This window comes from Amblyomma mixtum, chromosome 2 (assembly GCF_055824585.1).
Source record: "Amblyomma mixtum isolate Tamu chromosome 2, ASM5582458v1, whole genome shotgun sequence".
Classification (NCBI taxonomy): domain Eukaryota; kingdom Metazoa; phylum Arthropoda; class Arachnida; order Ixodida; family Ixodidae; genus Amblyomma; species Amblyomma mixtum.
Genome location: NC_143013.1, coordinates 103,793,612 through 103,819,503, shown reverse-complemented (window position 1 = coordinate 103,819,503; position 25,892 = coordinate 103,793,612). Strand labels below are relative to the sequence as shown.

General features: G+C 52.0%; 1 protein-coding gene across 2 annotated transcripts in view; it reads right to left on the bottom strand.

The window, feature by feature from the left end:
* Window positions 1–257: 257 nt before the first annotated feature.
* The window catches only part of HDAC11 (Histone deacetylase 11), a 74,512-nt gene continuing 48,877 nt past the window's right edge, over window positions 258–25,892 (bottom strand). For both annotated transcript variants that reach the window (XM_089572293.1, XM_089572295.1), the window contains exons 9-10: window positions 2,707–2,895; window positions 258–544 (exon numbers count right to left, since the gene is read on the bottom strand). In XM_089572293.1, the coding sequence (XP_089428419.1) occupies window positions 515–544; window positions 2,707–2,895 (219 nt within the window). In that variant the 3' untranslated portion in view covers window positions 258–514. The remainder of the gene's footprint in view (window positions 545–2,706; window positions 2,896–25,892) is intronic.

Sequence of the window (25,892 nt, the reverse complement as noted above, 5' to 3'; positions counted from 1 at the left end):
GCAATATAACCGCTGGTCCTTAAGGGTAACGGAGTGGATTCCAAGAGAAAGCAAACGTAGCAGGGGACGGCAGAAAGTTAGGTGGGCGGATGAGATTAAGAAGTCTGCGGGGATACAGTGGCCGCAACTGACAAAGGACAGGGTTAAATGGAGAGATATTATGGAAGAGGCGATTGTCCTGGAGTAGGCATAGTAAGGCTGATGTCAATGAACCTATTCCCGCAGGTTCACACCTCTTTGCAAGAGAGAACACACACTCTGGCTAACGAGATAAACTTTATTATCGGCATTTGTAATACGCTATATGTACAGGTGGATATATATCTGCGTAGTGGCCAACAATATAATATAACGTCTGCAAATAAGTATATTTTTTTTTAAATACAGGAAGTAGGGCGTAGTAAGAGAAAAACGAGAGAGGCAACGTTGACAGAAACCGACGCGGGCTTATTTGTCTAAATGCAGGAAGTTTTAGCTGCCGACTCAAAGGCCTTTACTTGTGAGAGATTCAGCTTCATTTTTCAGTCGAAGACGATGATATATCCTGGAAAGCAAAAAGAAGAAGCGTTTAATCCCTGTGATTGAAAAGGAGCGAAGAATAACTGTTCACTCGCAAATGTTAACTGTTCCTAACTGGCGACACACCGATTTCTTAAACTTTAGTCACGCTAACAAAATTTTCATATTAGCATAATGTGGAGGTAATTAGCTTTTTACTTTGAATCCTTTAGCTTTTTACTTTGAGGCCGATGGCCTCGAGTACTTATGAGTGTTTTTCTAATGATGAGGAAATTCGTGAAAACTGCCTTTTGAACCGCTAGATGTGCAGGAAAATTCGATAATAAAAGATCATCAAAGAATTATATAAAATTTTAAACAGCGCTTCACTTCTGTAACGGAACCATTATAGAACCGGAGACAAAAACGTTGCTATAATGCAGGTGAAACTGAAGACACCTGCTCCATAAGCTGCGCCCCTAGCTGCAGCTGTACGCTCAACAGCTGCCTTGGCACACCCTGTATACTGATCGTTTATATGCACTCGGCAATGTCGGGTTGAGTCGACTCGAAGGGCTCATGTAAACGTTTGCGGGCGGGCTGAGCGACCGTCAGGTAGGGCCGAGTCAACCCGGATTGCAAGGGGTAGGATATTTAGCAAGGTGCATGTAAACGGTGTAGGGACAAGAAGATGGGTTAGCCCACTCAATAAAAATGTGTACTTGCCAGTTAACACTGCGCTGTCGTATTCAACTGCCTTTGTTGTCACGCCTTCCTCGTTCACTTCATACCAGCGCTACGGTGACCCGTCTAGAGTGACAGGCTGTCGGCATCGTCTGCTACGCTACTGTAGTGTTTCCTCGTAGCGTTGCGTGCTGGCGCCGCATTCACACGCACTTGTTTCGCACTAATGGAACTGCCGGCTAGGATGCACGTACTACATAGAGTTTCTCAATATTACCGAGAAGGAAAGCTGGCGCCACCGTCTATGCGAGTTTCTTAAACAGAACTTCATCCAGCGCGGGAACGCCGGGAAGATGAGGTCTTACGGGCTTGGGTAGTGCTGGGCCGAAAACTTTGGATTATGCCTCGGGACCGGCAGCTGCACCGCGAGGCTGTCTGCGCGCAAATTATTTTAGTAGTGGGTTTATCATTTCTTTGATAAATTTAACAGAAGGGTATGGAAGGGATGGTATATGGAAGCTTCCACGGCATTTTTCCCATGCTTTCCGCGAGAAGAGTTGCACTGCTACGGATCCACGTTTTATGCTCAACAACAGCCAAGCCAACAAACTGGAGGCGACACTTGGGCTCCGCCTTAAGGGTATGACGCGATAGGGTGATAGGTTAATTGTCACACATATCCAGAATGTCATTCTCTGCTTTACATCCATAGATCCATGGGAGTCCTCATACCCCTCCTGGCGCAGTGGTGCAGCTGTTAAGAGATGCGCCACTGACCTGCGATGGTATAGTAGAATACAACTTAAAAAAAAAAAAACAGAAGTTTCTAAGACTGGGCCGCGGTCTGCGGCGTTTTGTATTACTTCGCTGGCCAATCTAAACAGTAAATGAAATCAGCTTCTTAATGTTTGACTATATCAAACAATCTACGTATCAAAATTCTAGAGGTCATAATTTTTTTTTGTGCTAAGCTTCTTGTTTACGTAACAAGAAACGTTTAAGCAGCGGACTACTTTTTCGTCGTGGAGGAATTCTGCGCGCGGAGGCTGAATGTGGGCGGAGCTTCACTGCACACTTAAGTTGTATCCGACTATAGGTGCTCCCGGTGGTGGGTCTTGCGCGACCCAGGCTAATCTTCCCGAGCGACCAATCATTAATTCAACTGCCACCTACCACGGTGGGCAGTTTGCTCAAAATCTAATCAGCAGGTTGTGCTGACGCCGCAAGGTCGCATGACCCAGGCGGCCCACCTGCTTCCTAGGTTGCTCTCTGGGGACCCCCTGGCAAAGTCATGCTCCTGATTTTTCGCTCACAACGCCGACACCGACGCCGGATTTTCCGCACAGCGGAGCCTGTAGCGCTATCGCGTTAATACGAAACCTTTCCTTCCCAGCATTCCTGCTCCTCTACGTGCTGGCTGAAGTGCAGCGCCGCCAGCTTTCCTTCTCGGCAGTATGAAGACACTCTAAAAGGAAAAGCCGCACGATCATCATCATCAAATGTGGATTGGTGCCCTGTGCCCACCTGCTGCTCGTGCGCGTGGGCCGTGCGCGGCTGCCCCCTGGCGAGCAGCCCCTGTCGGCACAGGTTGAGCACGGACCGGGCGATGACGCGGGCCGACTGGCGCTGGTAGCCGCCGCTGGTGAGCATCACCACGGGCAGGCTCCGCTGCCGCACCCGGCGGAACACCAGCGCGTCACGGTGCATCACGCCCTGCACGCAGGCACAAGAGAGTGAAGTGAACATATGGTGAAAGGTGGGACATGAGCCCCCAACGACATGGCAGTGAGAACCAGGTCATTTTCAGCCATGATGGCCTAGCCGCAAGAAAGAAGCCGAGTGCGCTTAGCTCAGTCTTCTCGCGCGCAGTTATTTATACATCTCGTATATTTTTATGTTTTCAAGATGTGAATCTTGAAGACATATAAAATTTAACATTTTTTCGGCTACCGAGCAAAATATTAAACGCCATGCAAGAGAAAAAGCGTACTTCACCGAATGCAAACGACCGCAACTAAAGATTGGCTTTACGTACACAACGTTTCGCACAATTTAGAAAGAACAAGGAAAAGAGCAGGAGTTGGCGTCATGTTTTCTGTCCCTCGCTACCTTTCTAGGCCTTGTAAACAGGGTAACAATCCAGGCGAACGAACTGAAGAAAGCACAGTTAGGGAGTCGTATATTCCATCCCTCTATCTTGCGGCTAGGAATACGTCGGGGAGAATGGTCGGTGCATCAACAAACGACATCAGAAGCACAACCAAAAATCTAGCAACTGAGCTGACCGCTGGCGAGACTGCTCCCCCTCTAAACCCCATGCTGTCCAAGTTGACTGCGCAAGGACAGCTCGCTACAATCATCCATCAACACCACGAGGACGAAAATAACTTCTTGTGTCTCCTCCGGGACAAATGTCTAAACACCGCACACGGCGGAGAAGCGAGCCCACAATATTCGAGACAACTTAACCCGCAGCTGGACGAGCCATTCAGTGATGGAGAAGTCTGAATGCGCTGGTCCAGCTTATAACAAACCTCAGCGGCAGAACCAGACTTAATTACAAATAAGGCACTCCGTAACCTAGACCTGAAATCTGTCACGCACTCAAAGATTACATCAACATATGCTGCGAGACAGGAATCATCCCCAGCTGCTGGAAACATGCCAAAGTGACTTTGATTTCGAAACCTAACAAGAACCTCAACGCCGGCAACCTAAGACCCATTCCCCTCACATCCTGTCTCCGGAAACTGATGAAGCACGTGGTAATGAACAGACTACGGGACTACACCGAAGACCATGACCTATAGCCACACTCCATGGCTATAGAAGAGGAATCTCCATTCAAGACGTCATGCTTCGGCTATCACGAGGCATACTCGACCCCTCCCTTAAAACCACGAGAGAAATACTAGGACTCGATTTTAAAATGGCATTCGACGACGTGTCACACGATACCATCATCAAATACCTGGCCGACCTCAACCCAGGCGAACGGGAGTACGATTACGTTAAAGCCTTCCAAGAAACCAGAGCGGTAGGTATCACAATCGGACCTCCAATTAAGCTCGGCAACAAAGGAACGCCAGAAGGAGCCCTCCTGTCACCCTTCCTCTTAAACCTGCATTCAATGAAGCTTCCAGACAGGCTCGAAGCCATTCAGAACATCCATCATACCCTCTACGCGGACGGCGTTGCCATCTGTACAAACCGCGACTCGGAAGGACAAACAGAAGAAACTCTACAAGCAGCGGCTGACGCGGCGCAGCAGGAGGCAGGACGAGACAGACTCGAGTGTTCCCAACCCAAATCAGAACTCCTCGTTGTTCGATGGAGCAAAAAATTACCGACGATTACGTTACTTCCTAATGCGAAATTTGAGCGCAGCAAATAAGCTGTTTCACCTTTTCGATAGATTGAGGCAAAGAAATCGAGCAACACATGTATGCGCTATCACAGAATTTTTTTTTATTTTTCACACGTATTCGCAATTTCGGCTCGGGCGGTGCACATATACAGATCCGCCGCCACCGATCTGGCTTTCTGATTGCCACCGCACAGGGGTTGCATTGGAGGAGGAGCGAAGAAAGGTATTAAGTTCGAGCCGGCGCTCTGACAACCGGAGACTCGCAGGAAGAGGGGGGAGGGGGGCGGCGTGTACACCCAGCGGCAAACGATGGGGGCAGAAGCGCGCGCAGCAAGCGGACAACACGATAAAGGGAGGAGGGAAGAGATAGCAGCGACTGACTGATGCCGCTGACGCCGATAGCGATGGGGGGATGAAAGGGGGGCGGAGCTGGTTACGAGGCCGACGCCGACGACGACGCGAAACCCAGGAACGGACGCCAAAGAGCTGCGCTCTAAAAATTGCCGACGATTACGTTACTTCCTAAAGCGAAATATGAGCGCAGCTCATCAGCTGTTTCCGCTTTTCGGTAGATTGAGGCAAAGAATTCGAGTAAGACGTGTGTACAACTACAGACAACTTGTTATTTGTCACACATATTCCTTCCTCAAGAAACACTCCGCTAACAGTTCTTGATTGACATGAAGGAAGCTTTGTGGTCGGAGAAATAGATAAAAATCTTTAGGGGGCACTTTGGCTCCCTAAAGTGCTGCAAGGCGAAAGCGTTTCCTGGCGCACTGTTTGTTTTTATTTAATTTGTTTTTCCATTTTTTTGCATTTTTGTCCCTTTTCATATTCCTATTTTTATTTTTGTTTCTTTTATTTCATTTATAAAACCCATGCATTCACTAGATGCGCCTTTATTCATGCTCAAACCCTGAGCCTTCGTGGCGGAGTGGTAGCGTCTCCACGTCAAATGCCAAAGGTCCTGGTTCGATTCCCAGCCTCGACGCCGAAACGCGGACACATTTGCTAACATTCCTTGGTCACGACTACATGAGGCATTAAAGGCTTTTGCCTTAATATTAAGGCGAAAGCCTTTAATGCCTTAGCAGACGCGTCGGCATCCGTGTCGACAGACGCGTCAGCAGATTTGTCCGCCTTTCGGAATCGAACCAGGGACTTTGGCATCTGAAGCGGAGACGCTACCACTCCGCCACGAAGGCTCAAGGTTCCAGCATGAATAAAGGCGCATCTAGTGAATGCATGGGTTTCATAAATAAAATAAAAGGAATAAAGTGAAGGAAAGGAAAAATAAAAATAAAAATGAGACATAAAACAAATAAAAATGATATGAAAATAAAAATAAAAAACAATTAAAATAAGAAAAGGAGCAAAAATTAAAAAGAATATATGACAAATAAAAAGTAAATAAAAAACAGTGCGCCAGGAAACGCTTTCCCCTTGCAGCACTTTAGAGTGCCCCCTGAATTTTCACGGGTGTCCACCGGGATAAGCGAGGCAGTTACTGCGTAATTTCCTTTCCTCAAATACAATTTTCTGCGGAAAACGCTTTAGCCTATACGCACTTTAGACAGCCAAAGTGCCCTGAATTTTTTGCTCGACTTGCGCCAATGCCTGGTTCTCAAAGAAGAGGTCTATGCAAGTATTTCGCGAGGTTGCCACAGCCGTGGGAGGCGTTACGAGCGAGAGAAACGGGATGCTCACCCATATGAGTAAATTGGTAAATTGGTTTTTGAGGAAAGTAAATGGCGCAGTATCTGTCTCACATAACTCGGCGGACACCTGAACCGCGCCGCAAGGGAAGGGAGGAAGGTGGGAGTGAAAGAAGAAAGAGAGAAAGAGGTGCCGTAGTGGAGGTACCTCCGGAATAATTTCGACCACCTGGGGATCTCTAACGTGCACTGACATCGCACAGCGCACGGGCGCCTCTTGCGTTCAAAGTCCCAACCCACCCTGCCACCGTGGCAGGTGGCAGTTAATGGTTGATCGCGAGAGTTCGCTCACAGTTGTCAGCGCTAACGCATGCAGCCCACATCTCTCTCATCACCCCACGTACCTGTAAACGCGATTCAGGCATCCACTGACCCAGGGAGCCAGTTATGCGCACTTCCTTTCCTTAAAATTCAGGGGGCACTTGGCTCTCTAAAGTGCTGCAAGGCGAGAGCGTTTCCTGGCGCACTGTTTGTTTTTATTTATTTATTATTTATCATATTTTTTGCTCTTTTCTTACTTTTATTGACTTTTTTTATTTTCATATATTATTTTGATTCTGTTGATTTTTGTTTATTTTCTTATTTTTATTTTTTATTTTTCCTTTCCTTCACTTTACTCCTTTTATTTTATTTATGAAACCCATGCATTCACTAGATGCGCCTTTATTCATGCTCGAACCTTGCGCCTTCGTGGCGGAGCATAGAACATGCGATGTCGGTTGTTCGTAGATTTTGTGATGTAACCAATAGCGTTGTTAACCTGGACAAGTGTGCGGGCCTTTGGCATGGGAATTGGGCATCAGCGCCTTTGTTTCATGCAAGTGTAAAATGGTCACATGTTCCTTCCAAATACCTAGGTGTACCTCTTGACAAGTATCGAGATAACGATGACTTTTGGAAGGAGAAAATTCAAGAACTCTCCACGCGTGCACAGAAATGGTCGGGGAAGGAACTGTCTGTATTCACGCGCGCAAACATATGCAATGTATATCTGGTTTCAAAAGTGTGCTATTTGTTGCAGGTCCTTTCATGCTCTCGACTTAGCATTCAAAAGTTTCATCGTCTCTTCGCAGTTTTTGTTTGGCAGTCCTCATGGGAGAGGACTAAACGTGATAATTTATTTCTGCGTTTGAGAAAAGGGGGTCTTTCCTTGCCACACTTGTACCTGAGGCAGGTGGTGTCAAGATTTCTGTTTCTTCGAGATCAACGCGACCCTTTCCTGCGGACATTTATTCAAGTGAGGCTTTCTTCGGCTTTGCCAAACTATGTTATTTCCAGTGTGGACGGGATGAGATACAGTGCAAGTAGGTTTTTGAAAGAAGTGGTCTTTGCTTTCCGGTTTCTGAATGCGCGCTTCAGTTTGGAATATCTTTCTAATGTCACGCGTAAGAAATTGTTAAAAGATTTGCTCGACTCTGTCTTCCCGGAGCCAATCTATCGATCTATGTATAGTGGAGGCCAAGCAGGAAATGTTTTAAAAAGAGTACGAAAAATGTTGGTGCCAGCGGGTGTGAAGACGTTCTTCTTCAAGTTACACACTGGGACGTTGTCGGTTAAAACATGGATGGAGGAAAAGAGATTGTTTCTACCATGGGGTGCTGACTGCTTGTTGTGTCGCAAACCAGAGTCAATAGAACACGTTTTTATTGATTGCTGGGATGCGCTGCTCTTTTGGGACGTGCTCCAGCGTACAATAAAGAAAGACTTACCCCTAACGCCGTATGGGATACGATTCCTGGACATAGAGCCGGATCTTTATAAATATGATGTAATTTTCCTGCTTGGCCTGCACAGTATTTGGCGAAGCAGGATGGCTGTACGACACTGTGATGAAGATGCGCGTTCTATCCGCGATTACTTCAAAGAAAACATATTTAAGCTACGTGAAGTGTACAAGGAGCTATGTTTTGGAGATGAAGTTATCGAGTTGATGGGAGAGTTGTGTTCCCTGAGACAGTTTTGATTTTCTCACGCGAGTGAAACACATGTCCGTTCTTGTTGTTTGAGTGTGCAGCGCAGAACATCTGTTTATGATCTGTTGTAATCTGTCAAAACAGGCAATAAAGACAAAAAAAAAAAGCGCCTTCGTGGCGGAGTGGTAGCGTCTCCGCTTCAAATGCCGAAGGCCCTGGTTCGATTCCCACCCTCGGCGCAGTTTGTTTTTAAGCAGTGACGCCGAAAGGCGGACAAATCTGCCGACGCGTCTGTCGACACGGCTGCCGACGCGTTTGTCGACACGGCTGCCGACAGCGTCTGCTAACGACAGTATGAGGCATTAAAGGCTTTCGCCTTAAAATGATCGGAGTGTAAAATGTCTCGACGCCAACGCCAATGAACACAATGAACGCGGACGGCCTATGGCTTCAGCGCCGCGTTTCTGGCACAACGTTGTCAATGCTTGCAGCCTACGTCTCACTCTCGTACCTATAAGCGCGATTCAGGCGTCCACTGACCCAAGGAGCCATTATGTGCACTTCCTTTCCTTAAAATGATCGGAGTGTAAAATGTCTCGACGCCAACGCCAATGAACACAATGAACGCGGACGGCCTATGGCTTCAGCGCCGCGTTTCTGGCACAACGTTGTCAATGCTTGCAGCCTACGTCTCACTCTCGTACCTATAAGCGCGATTCAGGCGTCCACTGACCCAGGGAGCCATTATGCGCACTTCCTTTCCTTAAAATGATCGGAGTGTAAAACGTTGACAACGCCAACGCCAATGAACACAATGAACGCGGACGCCCTATGGATTCAGCGCCGCGTTTCTGGCACAACGTTGTCAATGCTTGCAGCCTACATCTCACTCTCGTACCTATAAGCGCGATTCAGGCGTCCACTGACCCAAGGAGCCATTATGCGCACTTCCTTTCCTTAAAATGATCGGAGTGTAAAATGTCTCGACGCCAACGCCAATGAACACAATGAACGCGGACGCCCTATGGATTCAGCGCCGCGTTTCTGGCACAACGTTGTCAATGCTTGCAGCCTACATCTCACTCTCGTACCTATAAGCGCGATTCAGGCGTCCACTGACCCAAGGAGCCATTATGCGCACTTCCTTTCCTTAAAATGATCGGAGTGTAAAATGTCTCGACGCCAACGCCAATGAACACAATGAACGCGGACGCCCTATGGATTCAGCGCCGCGTTTCTGGCACAACGTTGTCAATGCTTGCAGCCTACATCTCACTCTCGTACCTATAAGCGCGATTCAGGCGTCCACTGACCCAAGGAGCCATTATGCGCACTTCCTTTCCTTAAAATGATCGGAGTGTAAAATGTCTCGACGCCAACGTCAATGAACACAACGAACGCCGAAGGCCTATGGCTTCAGCGCCGCGTTTCTGGCACAACGTTGTCAATGCTTGCAGCCTACGTCTCACTCTCGTACCTATAAGCGCGATTCAGGCGTCCACTGACCCAAGGAGCCATTATGCGCACTTCCTTTCCTTAAAATGATCGGAGTGTAAAATGTCTCGACGCCAACGCCAATGAACACAATGAACGCGGACGGCCTATGGCTTCAGCGCCGCGTTTCTGGCACAACGTTGTCAATGCTTGCAGCCTACATCTCACTCTCGTACCTATAAGCGCGATTCAGGCGTCCACTGACCCAAGGAGCCATTATGCGCACTTCCTTTCCTTAAAATGATCGGAGTGTAAAATGTCTCGACGCCAACGTCAATGAACACAACGAACGCCGAAGGCCTATGGCTTCAGCGCCGCGTTTCTGGCACAACGTTGTCAATGCTTGCAGCATACGTCTCACTCTCGTACCTATAAGCGCGATTCAGGCGTCCACTGACCCAAGGAGCCATTATGCGCACTTCCTTTCCTTAAAATGATCGGAGTGTAAAATGTCTCGACGCCAACGCCAATGAACACAATGAACGCGGACGGCCTATGGCTTCAGCGCCGCGTTTCTGGCACAACGTTGTCAATGCTTGCAGCCTACGTCTCACTCTCGTACCTATAAGCGCGATTCAGGCGTCCACTGACCCAAGGAGCCATTATGCGCACTTCCTTTCCTTAAAATGATCGGAGTGTAAAATGTCTCGACGCCAACGCCAATGAACACAATGAACGCGGACGCCCTATGGATTCAGCGCCGCGTTTCTGGCACAACGTTGTCAATGCTTGCAGCCTACATCTCACTCTCGTACCTATAAGCGCGATTCAGGCGTCCACTGACCCAAGGAGCCATTATGCGCACTTCCTTTCCTTAAAATGATCGGAGTGTAAAATGTCTCGACGCCAACGCCAATGAACACAATGAACGCGGACGGCCTATGGCTTCAGCGCCGCGTTTCTGGCACAACGTTGTCAATGCTTGCAGCCTACGTCTCACTCTCGTACCTATAAGCGCGATTCAGGCGTCCACTGACCCAAGGAGCCATTATGCGCACTTCCTTTCCTTAAAATGATCGGAGTGTAAAATGTCTCGACGCCAACGCCAATGAACACAATGAACGCGGACGGCCTATGGCTTCAGCGCCGCGTTTCTGGCACAACGTTGTCAATGCTTGCAGCCTACGTCTCACTCTCGTACCTATAAGCGCGATTCAGGCGTCCACTGACCCAAGGAGCCATTATGTGCACTTCCTTTCCTTAAAATGATCGGAGTGTAAAATGTCTCGACGCCAACGCCAATGAACACAACGAACGCCGAAGGCCTATGGCTTCAGCGCCGCGTTTCTGGCACAACGTTGTCAATGCTTGCAGCCTACGTCTCACTCTCGTACCTATAAGCGCGATTCAGGCGTCCACTGACCCAAGGAGCCATTATGCGCACTTCCTTTCCTTAAAATGATCGGAGTGTAAAATGTCTCGACGCCAACGCCAATGAACACAACGAACGCCGAAGGCCTATGGCTTCAGCGCCGCGTTTCTGGCACAACGTTGTCAATGCTTGCAGCCTACGTCTCACTCTCGTACCTATAAGCGCGATTCAGGCGTCCACTGACCCAAGGAGCCATTATGTGCACTTCCTTTCCTTAAAATGATCGGAGTGTAAAATGTCTCGACGCCAACGCCAATGAACACAACGAACGCCGAAGGCCTATGGCTTCAGCGCCGCGTTTCTGGCACAACGTTGTCAATGCTTGCAGCCTACGTCTCACTCTCGTACCTATAAGCGCGATTCAGGCGTCCACTGACCCAAGGAGCCATTATGCGCACTTCCTTTCCTTAAAATGATCGGAGTGTAAAATGTCTCGACGCCAACGTCAATGAACACAACGAACGCCGAAGGCCTATGGCTTCAGCGCCGCGTTTCTGGCACAACGTTGTCAATGCTTGCAGCCTACGTCTCACTCTCGTACCTATAAGCGCGATTCAGGCGTCCACTGACCCAAGGAGCCATTATGCGCACTTCCTTTCCTTAAAATGATCGGAGTGTAAAATGTCTCGACGCCAACGCCAATGAACACAACGAACGCCGAAGGCCTATGGCTTCAGCGCCGCGTTTCTGGCACAACGTTGTCAATGCTTGCAGCCTACGTCTCACTCTCGTACCTATAAGCGCGATTCAGGCGTCCACTGACCCAAGGAGCCATTATGTGCACTTCCTTTCCTTAAAATGATCGAGTGTAAAATGTCTCGACGCCAACGCCAATGAACACAATGAACGCCGAAGGCCTATGGCTTCAGCGCCGCGTTTCTGGCACAACGTTGTCAATGCTTGCAGCCTACGTCTCACTCTCGTACCTATAAGCGCGATTCAGGCGTCCACTGACCCAGGGAGCCATTATGGGCACTTCCTTTCCTTAAAATGATCGGAGTGTAAAATGTCTCGACGCCAACGCCAATGAACACAATGAACGCGGACGCCCTATGGATTCAGCGCCGCGTTTCTGGCACAACGTTGTCAATGCTTGCAGCCTACATCTCACTCTCGTACCTATAAGCGCGATTCAGGCGTCCACTGACCCAAGGAGCCATTATGCGCACTTCCTTTCCTTAAAATGATCGGAGTGTAAAATGTCTCGACGCCAACGTCAATGAACACAACGAACGCCGAAGGCCTATGGCTTCAGCGCCGCGTTTCTGGCACAACGTTGTCAATGCTTGCAGCCTACATCTCACTCTCGTACCTATAAGCGCGATTCAGGCGTCCACTGACCCAGGGAGCCATTATGCGCACTTCCTTTCCTTAAAATGATCGGAGTGTAAAATGTCTCGACGCCAACGTCAATGAACACAACGAACGCCGAAGGCCTATGGCTTCAGCGCCGCGTTTCTGGCATAACGTTGTCAACGCCAACGCATGCAAGGCACATCCATCACTACCGCCACGTAGCTTAAGGGAACAGGGTAGGCAAATATTTTTTAAAAATTGATTTTTTGCTTTTTCGATATTTGGAATTCCCAATCTTTCTTCCACGATTCCCAATGGGTCACTTGCGTGTGCACTAATTATTTACCTCGAAAATGGACCTTTTCCGAAACCTAGGTGGTGACCGACCACGCCTCCTTTCACATCTATGGGAGATCTGTACGGCCGTCCACCACCGCCGACTAAAAGACGACCACTTCCTCGCCTGCCTACAGAGGACTACAAAATCGTCTTCCGACCGCAAGGTACCGTCGACCTCAACGCAGTCGGCCCGGCCAAATTGGCGATGGCCATCCACAACGCCGCCAAGATCGACGGCCGCCTTGCAATCACCGCCGACCACGTCCGCATCCACCCCACAAACAACACTGTCACTATCAGCACACCGGACAAATAACGGGCGTTCCTGTATGCTAAAATACAAATTTTAACCATTGACTCCAACGCCATCCGGGTAGCCACGTACGCCCCAGCCCCCGATGACTCCGTTCGAGGAATCATATACAGAGCCTACAGTCACGAGACCGACGCTGAGATCCTCGCTGAGCTCCAAGCTCGAAACCCCGATCTCCCCGTAGTCGCCGCACGCCGCATGGGCCGCACACGACATTTCGTGGTGACTATCGCCAATGCCAAGTTACCCCGCTATGTGAGGTATCTCGGCTTCACTTTTGAGGTGTTCCCCTACAAAAGCCGTCCGGAGGCATGCTTCAACTGCCGGAAGCTAGGCCACAGGGCGGATGTGTGCCCCCACCCGCGACAACCAACCTGCCGACGCTGTGGCGCAGCCCATGACCCTCCTCCAGCTGGCCAACCGCCCACGTGCCAAGCCTCATGTATCGTCTGCAAAGGTGCCCACCCTACAGGCAGCAGAAGCTGCAAATACCGGTTCACGTCCTCCACTCGGCCCAAGTCTTCCCCGTCGGTCACTGACACCGATACCGGCTCCAACTCGGCAAACCCCGGACGCCAGTCCCGGTCCCGAGACCGCAAACGCGGCGACCACAACCTACTGCGGGACGGCTCCTTCCCTCCGCTTGGCCGCGACAGCAGCGACAGCCCTTCCAGCCGCACTCGCAGCCGTTCCACATCCGCCTCACGCAGCTCTGGGGCCAGCTCTCAAGCCCGGCCGGACACCAAAGTAGCCAAACAAGTTGCATGGAAGACTCCTGCACAAGTCACCGCTTCTCCACCAGATTCACAGGTAAGGGAGCTGGCAGACATGGTCAAGGAACTACAGCTACAATTGGCCAAAGCAAACGCTAAAATTCATAGCCTAGAATCAGCACAGGCAAACCCCAAATTGCAACCGCAGCAGGTGGCTCACGCTCCCACATCCGACCCTGTAGGTGATCCACGCATGGACACTGAGCAGTCTAAGCGCACGAAGCGTAAAGCACCTCCCCCCTCCTCACAAGCAGACATAGATGCCAAATTCGAGGCAGCTGATGCGCGAATGGCCCAATTCGAGGGCGCCCTCCTTCGACTCGCCCCCACCATTGACCGTCTAGTAGAAAGCTGCGCCACAATGGCAGCCAACATCCAAACCCTTCATGCCAGACTGGATACCCTCACGAATCTCCCGGCATCAGCAACCCCCTTGAAGTCGACAACCTCTCCTAACTACCCAGCACCCATTATTGTCGCCACATCGGAGAGTGCAACCGCGCGCTCACGTGCAGGCGGCATTCTTAAATCACCCGTCGCGCTATCACAGCGCCCCGAACCCTACGGGAAACGCAATGGCTAGCTCCCCCTTCACAGTTTGGCAGTGGAACTGCAGGGGCTTCAAGGCGAAGCGGCGAGCCTTGGAGCACACCCTGCAGGCCCAGCCGCACACCCCCCACATCATCGCACTTCAGGAAACCTACATGGACACGAAACTTACCAGCTACGCCGCATATAACCAACAAACGACACCAGACCACCGGCCCAACACCGCCATCCTGGTCCACCGAAATTTAGCAGCTAATCATATAGACCTTAGTTACCCCGAGGTTCCGCACACTTTCGTACAGGTCCTACCGAACAGTCGCTCACAAGCCCCGCTCCACATCCTCAACGTCTACAGCCCCCCTAGCGACAAAAGCACACGAGTGGCAACCCTCGTTCGTAAGGCCTGCGCGACTGCAAAAACAGGGATGCTACTCATCTTAGCTGACTTCAACGCGCCGCATACCGAGTGGGGCTACCCCCGCAAAGCATGCGGTCGTAAGGGAGCCAAAGTGTGGGAGACAGCCCAAACACTGGGCCTGACACTACTCCTAGACCCCGACAGGCCTACTCGCATTGAAAACAGTGTCACACAGGACAGCTGCCCCGATCTCGCTTTCGCCCGCAACATCCCAGACGCACGCTGGGAAAACCTCGGCATGAACATAGGTAGCGACCACTATGTTCTCAGCACAACCTTCACGGCTACACACAGCAAAGCCCCCAACCGAACAATCAGGCACACTAACTGGGACGCCTTCCGATACGTGCGCGCCAAACGCACTTCGGCCCCCATAGACGACCTGGACACATGGACAAACTCGCTGCTCGAAGACACCGCCAATGCCACCTCCACGACTACCCAGAACGAGGATGGCCCCTCTCCCGACGCCAAACTCATACACATGTGGGAGGCCCAGCGCAGTCTTAGCGCTCGCTGGCTCCGACAAAAACACAATCGACCCCTCAAGCTCCGTCTCGTTCGCCTCGAGCGAGAGATCGAAGCTTACTCCGTCAAACTGAGTCAGGAGCAATGTCATCAAACCTGCGACCGTCTTAACGGCCAGTTAGGATGCAAAAACTCATGGTTCTTGCTCAGACATCTACTGGACCCAAATCACACCAAATCCACATCTCACAAGAACCTCACCCGTGTCATACACGCTTTTCAGGGAACAAATGAGGAACTCCTCGCTACCCTGAAAGACAAATACATCAATACTTCCACTGAAATTCCCATCCCTTCAGGATACACGAATGCTCAGAACACCAACATGGACGCCGACATCACGGCAGGAGAAGTCCGCGCCGCCCTCAACCAGATTAAAACCACCGCGGCCGCTGGCGACGACCACATAACCAACAAGATGCTTCGTAACCTCGAAGATCAGTCCGTCGAGGCACTCACGGATCTCTTCAACCAACACTGGCATGACGGTCGCCTTCCAGACACCTGGAAGCATGCCAAAGTGATTTTCATGCCTAAGGCAGGCAAACGACTCGAGCTGGGCAACCTTCGGCCCATCTCGCTCACGTCCTGCCTGGGAAAGGTCATGGAACACGTCATACTCAATAGACTCCACACTCACGTAGACCAAGAGGACCTTTTCCCCCCCACTATGATCGGCTTCAGAACCGGCCTCTCCACTCAAGACACATTATGTGGCAAATCCAACACGACATCCTCGATCCGAGACCCATCCGAGCTACACGAACCATCCTAAGCCTAGATGTCAGCAAGGCTTTCGACAACGTGTCACATGCTTCCATCCTGGCAAACCTCTCACAAATGAATGTAGGCACTCGCACTTACAACTACATCGCCGACTTTCTTCATAATCGTAGAGCAGAACTTCACATTGCAGACCTCCACAGCGAGAAGATCACACTAGGCACCCGAGGAACACCACAAGGAGCAGTCCTATCTCCGTTCCTTTTCAACACTACAATGAGAGGCCTCCCTCCGCTGCTGGAAGAGATACCTCACATTAAACACTCAATATATGCCGATGACATCACCCTGTGGACCAACTCTGGCTCTGACGGGGAAATCCAAAACTCCCTCCAAACCGCAATCGATAAAGTACACTTCTTTGTACAGGCGAACGGGCTCACATGCTCCTCCACGAAGTCCGAATTACTAGTCATCAGGGACAGACGAGCTCGCCTGCCCGTCCCCGACCCGCAAGAACCTATTGTGCTTCAAGTCGACACACATCCCATACCTCCGGTCCGCACCATCCGCGTTCTGGGTATGTTAATACAAAACAACACGCAAAACTCGGAGGCCATTCAGCGCCTCCGCACCACAGCCAATCAGATCAACGGCCTTATCCGCCGCATCAGCACCCGCCGCAGATATATGAAGGAGGATGACCTCTGTCGGCACACTCAAGCTTTCCTCATTAGCAGGATAGTCTACTCCTACCCCTACTATCACCTCCGCCGGAAGGACGAGGAAGCTGTGAACAGCATTATACGTTCAGCGTACAAAGCGGCACTGGGGCTACCTCAGTACGCCAGCACACAGCACCTCCTCCAACTCGGCATCTACAACACGCTCACAGAACTCATAGAGGCACACAAGACCGCCCAAATCCACCGCCTCTCCCGCACTAAACACGGGCGGCTCATACTTGACCGTCTCAACATCAACCCCATCGGCGACGTCCACCCCATGGCGCCCATTCCGATAGGGGTCTATAGCCGCCTAGTTATAAAACCAATCCCCAAAAACATGCTACCTCGCCGCCATGATACGCGCCGTCAGCTGAAAGCCCAAGCACTAGATGCCACATACCTTGCCGACGAACACGCAATATACGTAGATGCTGCACGGCAAAGTGCAAACACATACGTGGCTTGTGCAACCACGCCACAGTCTACTCTCGTCACCGCCGCCACAGTAGTAGCTCACTCTCCGACAGCGGCAGAAGAAACCGCCATCGCGCTGGCCATCGCTGACCCACGTACGCGCACAGTCCTCAGCGACTCCAAAAGAGCAATACAAAATTACTCGGCAGGTTTTATCTGCCACCCCGCTGCACGCGTCCTTCGCGGCTGCACTCCCGCCCATAAGATCAACCTGGTCTGGGTACCCGCCCACGCGGGAAACTCTGGAAACGAAGGGGTCGACCGACTAGCCCGAGGACTAACCAACCGGGCGGCCGGCCCCACGGACCCAGACGCTCTTGCCGAGGATCCCCAGACCTTTGCCGAAATTGCCAACCTCTACAGAGAGATGAGACGCCAGTTCCCGCCTCCACACCCCGACTTGAATCGAGCGCAAGCCAACTTGCTCCGCAGGTTGCAGACACACACTATCCTTAGCCATTCTAGACTTTCACTCATCACAGACGGGGAATACGACCCCGTCTGCCAAAATTGTTACCAGGGAGAAATCGCCACCCAGGCTCACATCCTCTGGGGTTGCGCGGGAAATCCGCCCCCTCGAACCTTACTGCCAGCTCCCTCCGAAGACGGATGGAACCAACTCCTCAGAAGGCCAGACAAGAGCATCCAACTGGCACTCATTTCGTGGGCCCAGGAAGTCGCCCCCACCTGGGGGCCACACCAAGCCCACCTGCCCTAAATCCCGCCAATCTATGGCAATAAGTTGTTTCTCTCTCTCTCTCTCTCTGTACGTCTCCTAGGTAGAAAAAAACAATGGAAAAAAACGCCCGTTTTCTCCATGTTTAGCAGAAAAGTTATTGCTCGCCTGGCAACAGCAGTAAATAGCTAGCGTACCGTTTTTAGCGAAAAAAATTCTCAGACGCTGCCGGTTTATCTCGCGACGCGGGTTGTTTTGCTTCTCTTTCGGCTTGCTTTCACGGTCAAAATTAGTTTTTTATTGTTTTGAGGCTAGATTCTAAGCGTTCATGATATGACGCGAAGACGAAGAAGTTATTTCAAAAGCGGTGCTTTCACGGGAATCGTAATAAGGTCGTTCCTCGTGGCACCAAGTCCTCGCAACGCATTCCGACGCTGGACGCAGCGGCCGCCGCGTGCGCGTCTTCTTCAAAGCTGTCGCACTCGGCAGCACGAATGGATGACCTAAACGCGAGTTTTAAGCATGAAATGCTTTTAGCCCCCGTTGTCGGCAGTGTGGTGACGTCACGCCGAGACCGAGAGTCATCATCCGGGCACTGAAATCCAGTCATCCGGGCACTGAATTCCAGTCATCCGGGCTCTGAAACGAGAACATCCGGGCATCGTACGAGACTTAACGAGATTTAACGAGACTCTGTAAGCCCTCCTACGCGACCGGCATGCAAGCGCCGGTTGGTCTCAAAAGGAGTCACAAAAAATAACTGCTGCCAGTGCCTTCTCAATGTTTATCAAGATATCAGTCGCTGTGCGTTTGATAATGCACGGAATTATGATTTCCGATTTCTAATAACGCGGCAAAAAGCACATAAATGCCACGATACACTTCGTTGTCATACGTGATCTCTTAGGGGCTTCGCGCATCGAAGCAAGGCCGCGCAGGCGCACAGGGGCCCGGAGGAGAAGCGCTGCGTTCGAAGGGCAAGGCATCGCGCCGAACGGGTGGTGGCGTTCCTCCCTTCCTGTACGGTGCGGTTCGGGTGTCCACCGAGATGACATTAGGCCCGTAAACATTTCATGCTTACTCTACTCTCGGTTACGGGAGAGGCAGAGATTTTTTGTGACAGTGGCTATGCTCTGAATGACACTGACATGCTGTCGTGTGCCATCGTGAAAGCTGTGCGTGTAAAGTGTGCGTTGGGGACTTGCAGCTGCTCGAAAATGCAGCACGAAGAGCTGGCGTTGCTTGCACTTACTCTCTCAACTGCGTAAGGTGCTCTTCTTCGCATCAATTCCAGACGTCAAAAAAGACAACGTCGGGCCTCTATGAAGTCAACGCGAGGATTGTGTATGCCTTACGATGCATAGGAAAAGGTGCAGCTGCTGGGAGCGACGACTGTACATTGCATACAGGGCTGCACAGCTGGTTACAAAAGAGACCCGAAAAGCAAGGCAGCAAACGAAGAAGAGAAAGATTGACTCTGGAGGTGGTTACGAGGCTGGTGCAAGTATTTACAGCGTGCAGGGTTGGAATAAAGCGCTTTTATTTACTTCAAGGCTATTTATCTCGAAATGTCGATTTTCGCAACGTTTGCCCCTTTTCCTCTGGAACCGCAGCAGCTAGAAACATCATTTTTTGCCAACATTATTGCAGCCTTGCGGGACATCTACTGAACCATAATTATAAAAATTAGTTCAAGGGATTTTGTTTCACAAGCTAGTCATTCGCCATTTTTGACTGAAAAATGAGTAGGTTCACTAAAAACAAGAACAAAAAAAAACTCTGCCTCTCCCGTAAACGAGAGTAGAGTAAGCATGAAATGTTTACGGGCCTAATGTCATCTCGGTGGACACCCGAACCGCACCATACAGGAAGGGAGGAACGCCACCACCCGTTCAGCGCGATGCCTTGCCATTTGAACGCAAGGTTTTTTGAGGAAAGGAAATGGCGCAGTAATTCTCTGTCATCTCGGTGGACACCCGAACCGCACCGTAATGGAAGGGAGGAACGCCACCACCCGTTCAGCGCGATGCCTTGCCATTTGAACGCAAGGTTTTTTGAGGAAAGGAAATGGCGCAGTAATTCTCTGTCATCTCGGTGGACACCCGAACCGCACCATACAGGAAGGGAGGAACGCCACCACCCGTTCAGCGCGATGCCTTGCCATTTGAACGCAAGGTTTTTTGAGGAAAGGAAATGGCGCAGTAATTCTCTGTCATCTCGGTGGACACCCGAACCGCACCGTAAAGGAAGGGAGGAACGCCACCACCCGTTCGGCGCGATGCCTTGCCCTTTGAACGCAGCGCTTCTCCCCCGGGCCCCTGTGCGCCTTTGCTTCGATGCGCGAAGCCCCTAAGAGATCACGTATGACAACGAAGTGTAACGTGGCATTTATGTGCTTTTTGCACGCGTTATTAGAAATCGGAAATTATAATTCCGTGCATTATCAAACCCACAGCTCCACTGATATCTTGATAAACATTGAGAAGGCACTGGCAGCAGTTATTTTTTGTGACTCCTTTGGAGACCAACCGGCGCTTGCATGCCGTCGCGTAGGAGGGCTTAGAGAGTCTCGTTAAATCTCGTTAAGTCTCGTACGGTGCCCGGATGTTCTCGTTTCAGAGCCCCGATGACTGGAATTCAGTGCCCGGATGAGTGGATTTCAGTGCCCGGATGAGTGGATTTCAGTGCCCGGATGACTGGAATTCAGTGCCCGGATGAGTGGATTTCAGTGCCCGGATGACTGCAATTCAGTGCCCGGATGAGTGGATTTCAGTGCCCGGATGACTGCAGTTCAGTGCCCGGATGAGTGGATTTCAGTGCCCGGATGATGGCTCTCGGTCTCGGCGTGACGTCACCACACTGCCGACAACGGGAGCTAAAAGCATTTCATGCTTAAAAGCCTCGTTTTATTACACAATACTTCTGGTTCAGTAAAGAGAACTTGGAGAGCTAATTTCAACGGTACCAATATGATTGCTCTAACCTTAAAAGATCCTGAGAAAACGGGTCACAAACATAGGCTAAAATATATGGGAGGTATAGGGCCAACCCTGTCCCCTTAAAGCACAATTGAGGTGCCCACTGCTCCAAGAGGTCAGTTATGCGCCTTCCCTCTGGTACAGGTGTCCACCGAGATGTGTGAGACAGATAGTGCGCCATTTCCTTTCCTCAAAAACCAATTTACCCATTTTGCCCTCTGTTTTTCAAGCTCCCGCACCATTGGTTTCGCTTAACACGCGACTAAGGTCTCCACTGCTGGTTACAACGGACAACGGCGACGGCGACGCCGCGAAACGCAGAAACGGGTGCCACTGGTGGTGGTGGTGGTGAGATGCGCTCTAAAACCGCGAAGACAGGATCCCAATCGGCATTAAGATTCAGGGCAAAAAATTGGAGGGGGCACTTTTATTTCGAAAGCAATACTACTCCCAAGAACGGCCTTTCGCGTAGCGGCGGCCACTTGGCACGTTTAACCTTTATAATTCCCCCTGACGTCATGCCATGCCCAGTGACGTCACAGCGTGACGCCATAGCAGGAGCGAGAGACGGGCAACCAACTCGGCTCGTCGGATAACGGCGGCCGCTTGGCACGGCGCGCCGCGCTACTCCCGCTAGAGGCGCTAGTGACTTTATGGCGTGACGTCATACCAGGAGCGAGAGACGGGCTACCAACTCGGCTCGTCGGGTAACGGCGGCCGCTTGGCACGGCGCGCCGCGCTCCTCCCGCTAGAGGCGCTAGTGACGTTATAGCGTGACGTAATACCAGGAGCGAGAGACGGGCTACCAACTCGGCTCGTCGGGTAACGGCGGTCGCTTGGCACGGCGCGCCGCGCTCCTCCGCTAGAGGCGCTAATGACGTTATAGCGTGACGTCATACCAGGAGCGAGAGACACGCTACCAACCCGGCTCGTCGGGTAACGGCGGCCGCTGGGCACGGCGCGCCGCGCTCTTCCAATACCTCCTAGAAAGACTTGCTCTTCCCGCTAGAGGCGCTAGTGACGTTATAGCGTGACGTCATGCCAGGAGCGAGAGACGGGCTACCAACTCGGCTCGTCGGGTAACGGCGGCCGCTTGGCACGGCGCGCCGCGCTCCTCCCGCTAGAGGCGCTAGTGACGTTATAGCGTGACGTCATACCAGTAGCGAGAGACGGGCTACCAACTCGGCTCGTCGGGTAACGGCGGCCGCTTGGCACGGCGCGCCCCGCCGACCTCCTCTAAGCCAGCGCAACCGGTCCTTGAACTGGTCCCCTGTTTTTGGGAGTAATACAAGAGATCACCACCGCGCTCCTCCCGCTAGAGGCGCTAGTGACCTTATGGCGTGACGTCATACCAGGAGCGAGAGACGGGCTAGCAACTCGGCTCGGGTAACGGCGGCCGCTTGGCACGGCGCGCCCCGCCGACCTCCTCTAAGCCAGCGCAACCGGTCCTTGAACTGGTCCCCTGTTTTTGGGAGTAATACAAGAGATCACCACCGCGCTCCTCCCTCTAGAGGCGCTAGTGACCTTATGGCGTGACGTCATACCAGGAGCGAGAGACGGGCTACCAACTCGGCTCGGGTAACGGCGGCCGCTTGGCACGGCGCGCCCCGCCGACCTCCTCTAAGCCAGCGCAACCGGTCCTTGAACTGGTCCCCTGTTTTTGGGAGTAATACAAGAGATCACCACCGCGCTCCTCCCGCTAGAGGCGCTAGTGACCTTATGGCGTGACGTCATACCAGGAGCGAGAGACGGGCTACCAACTCGGCTCGGGTAACGGCGGCCGCTTGGCACGGCGCGCCCCGCCGACCTCCTCTAAGCCAGCGCAACAGGTCCTTGAACTGGTCCCCTGTTTTTGGGAGTAATACAAGAGATCACCACCGCGCTCCTCCCGCTAGAGGCGCTAGTGACGTTATAGCGTGACGTCATACCAGTAGCGAGAGACGGGCTACCAACTCGGCTCGTCGGGTAACGGCGGCCGCTTGGCACGGCGCGCCCCGCCGACCTCCTCTAAGCCAGCGCAACCGGTCCTTGAACTGGTCCCCTGTTTTTGGGAGTAATACAAGAGATCACCACCGCGCTCCTCCCGCTAGAGGCGCTAGTGACGTTATAGCGTGACGTCATACCAGGAGCGAGAGACGGGCTACCAACTCGGCTCGTCGGGTAACGGCGGCCGCTTGGCACGGCGCGCCCCGCCGACCTCCTCTAAGCCAGCGCAACCGGTCCTTGAACTGGTCCCCTGTTTTTGGGAGTAATACAAGAGATCACCACCGCGCTCCTCCCGCTAGAGGCGCTAGTGACGTTATAGCGTGACGTCATACCAGTAGCGAGAGACGGGCTACCAACTCGGCTCGTCGGGTAACGGCGGCCGCTTGGCACGGCGCGCCCCGCCGACCTCCTCTAAGCCAGCGCAACCGGTCCTTGAACTGGTCCCCTGTTTTTGGGAGTAATACAAGAGATCACCACCGCGCTCCTCCCGCTAGAGGCGCTAGTGACCTTATGGCGTGACGTCATACCAGGAGCGAGAGACGGGCTACCAACTCGGCTCGGGTAACGGCGGCCGCTTGGCACGGCGCGCCCCGCCGACCTCCTCTAAGCCAGCGCAACAGGTCCTTGAACTGGTCCCCTGTTTTTGGGAGTAATACAAGAGATCACCACCGCGCTCCTCCCTCTAGAGGCGCTAGTGACCTTATGGCGTGACGTCATACCAGGAGCGAGAGACGGGCTACCAACTCGGCTCGTCGGGTAACGGCGGCCGCTTGGCACGGCGCGCCGCGCTCTTCCCGCTAGAGGCACTGCATATGCAGTATAAAACACCTGCTTTCGCAGCCTACCAGGCTTAACCAAAGCTAAGCCCCCGCCAATTTTTTGCCTTAAGGGTATGACGCGATAGCGTAATGGGTAAATTTCCACATATGCAGAACGTCATTCTCTACTTTGCACTCATAGATCCCTGGGAATCCGCATATAGCGCTTCTGGACCAGTGGTTGGCTATGCACCACTGCCCTGCGATGGCCGGTGCTCTCAGGGAAGTTCCTTTTCCCGAGCGAACAATCAATTAACTGCCACCTGCCACGGTGTACAGTTTGCTCACTATCCGGTGGGCAGGTTGTGATGGCACCGCAAGGTCACGTGACCTGGACTGCCCACCCACCTCCTAGGTTGCTCTCTGGGGACCACCTGCCAGAGCCATGCCCGTAGTTTTTCGCTCACAACGCCGACACCGGATTTTCTGGTGAACGGGGCCTTTAAAGCGATCGCGTTAAAATATCGAAGTGGAGAACAAACGGGTATTAATTAGGACTCTACATCTCCCAACACCCCCAGCAATATAATATCGTAGCCCCGGGGGGGACTCGAACGCTCAGTACATCAGGCGGCGCATGATCGGGCGCATAGTCAACAAGAGACGAGGCACGACGGAGCACTACCTACCCACACTCCTTCAAGCCTTCGTCATCAGCAGAATTAATACGGGTTCCCGTACCTCCATCCCAACACGGAAGAAGAACATAAGACTGATACCCTAATCCGGCACACATATAAAACGACGTTGGGCCTACCTCGCCCTGGGAGTACAGTATACATTAACTTAAAGAAGCCCACCTAACCACACAGGCGGCTCGACTCTCAAGCACCCTAGCGGGGAGAATGATCCTGGACATCGAAGGGGAACAGATGGAGGACCATCCAGGCCCCGTTCCTAGCCGTATCCGAGAAAAGATTCGGATAAAACCTCTACACAAGAACATTAACCCGCAAACCCAACAGAGTCGGCGGGAGGCAAAAACCAGAGGTAGGCGTCGACACTTGCCGACTCCAAGACATCATCTACGTCGATGCAGTCAACTTCCAAGACAGCTCCCACAGTTTCTCCATCTGCGGGGTATACCATCCTCGAGAATATGACCCGGTCACCCTACTCATGACCGCTACGGTACTCACCAAAAACGCGGAAACCGCAGAAGAAGCCGCAATTGCAGCTGCCATTGCCTTTAAGGACGCTACAACCATCGTTAGCGATTACAAATGCGCCGTCCTTTTCCGGAGGTGGCATATCACTCACGGCCAGAAATATCCTCGAAATGTTGACGAGACGCCCTGCCTACGAGAGAATGACCTGGTATGTGTCGCGGCGCACGCCGGAAACCCCGAAAACGAGGCCGCCCACGCACAAGCTCGAGTTACAGCCGGCCGAGCAGTGGACGGTCCGAACTCGGAGGTAAACGGCAAAGCACTAACCTCCTACCACGAGCACAACACCGATTTCAAACTGGGACGAAGGCGATTCCCGCCGCTGCACCACTCCCTCTCGAGGGCGCAGCAGGTGGCGTGGAGAAGACTTCGAAAAAATGTGCACTCGCACATATTAGCGTGATAAAGGCCCCGTTACCCGGAAAACCCGGCGTCGGAGATGTGAACGAAAAATAGGGTGGCACAGGGGTGGCTAACCGGAGAAGCAACCTAGGTGGGCCACCAGGGTCACGTGACCTTGAGGCTTTATCGCAACCTGCCCACCGGAGCATGTGAGCAAACTTACCACTGCGGCAGGTGGCTGTTAAATTAATGACTGGTCACGAGAGGTTGCTCGGGAAGAGCAACCTGTGTCACACAAGCCCCACCGGTGGCAGCGCCTGCCATTGCAAGGCAGTGGCGCCCTGTTCCCAATCCAGGCCTCGGAACACCTCCTGTGATGGTGATGGATTTTTATGGCGCATTGGGCAACTGTGGCCAAAGAGCGCCATGGCATGTTTTTTTTTTTTTTTTTACTCAAGGTGGGAGTAAAGTTCACGGGTCTCTCTCTTCCTTGCACCAAAGGTGCCCCGCCAGAGACGGTTTGTAGACTGGAAGACTGAAGGTTATCTTCGAAACCAGGGGTGCTCCATCAGAGACGGTCTTGCAATGAGTTAAGATCAAGGAGGTTATATTGGTTAAGATGCAGGGATAAATGGAGTACTTGAAGTTTTATACACAGATATTTACATCACATACAAGTTTAGGCACTAGAGACCTATTAAGCAGCAAAAGGGTGAAACAACAAAAAGTGGAACTGGCG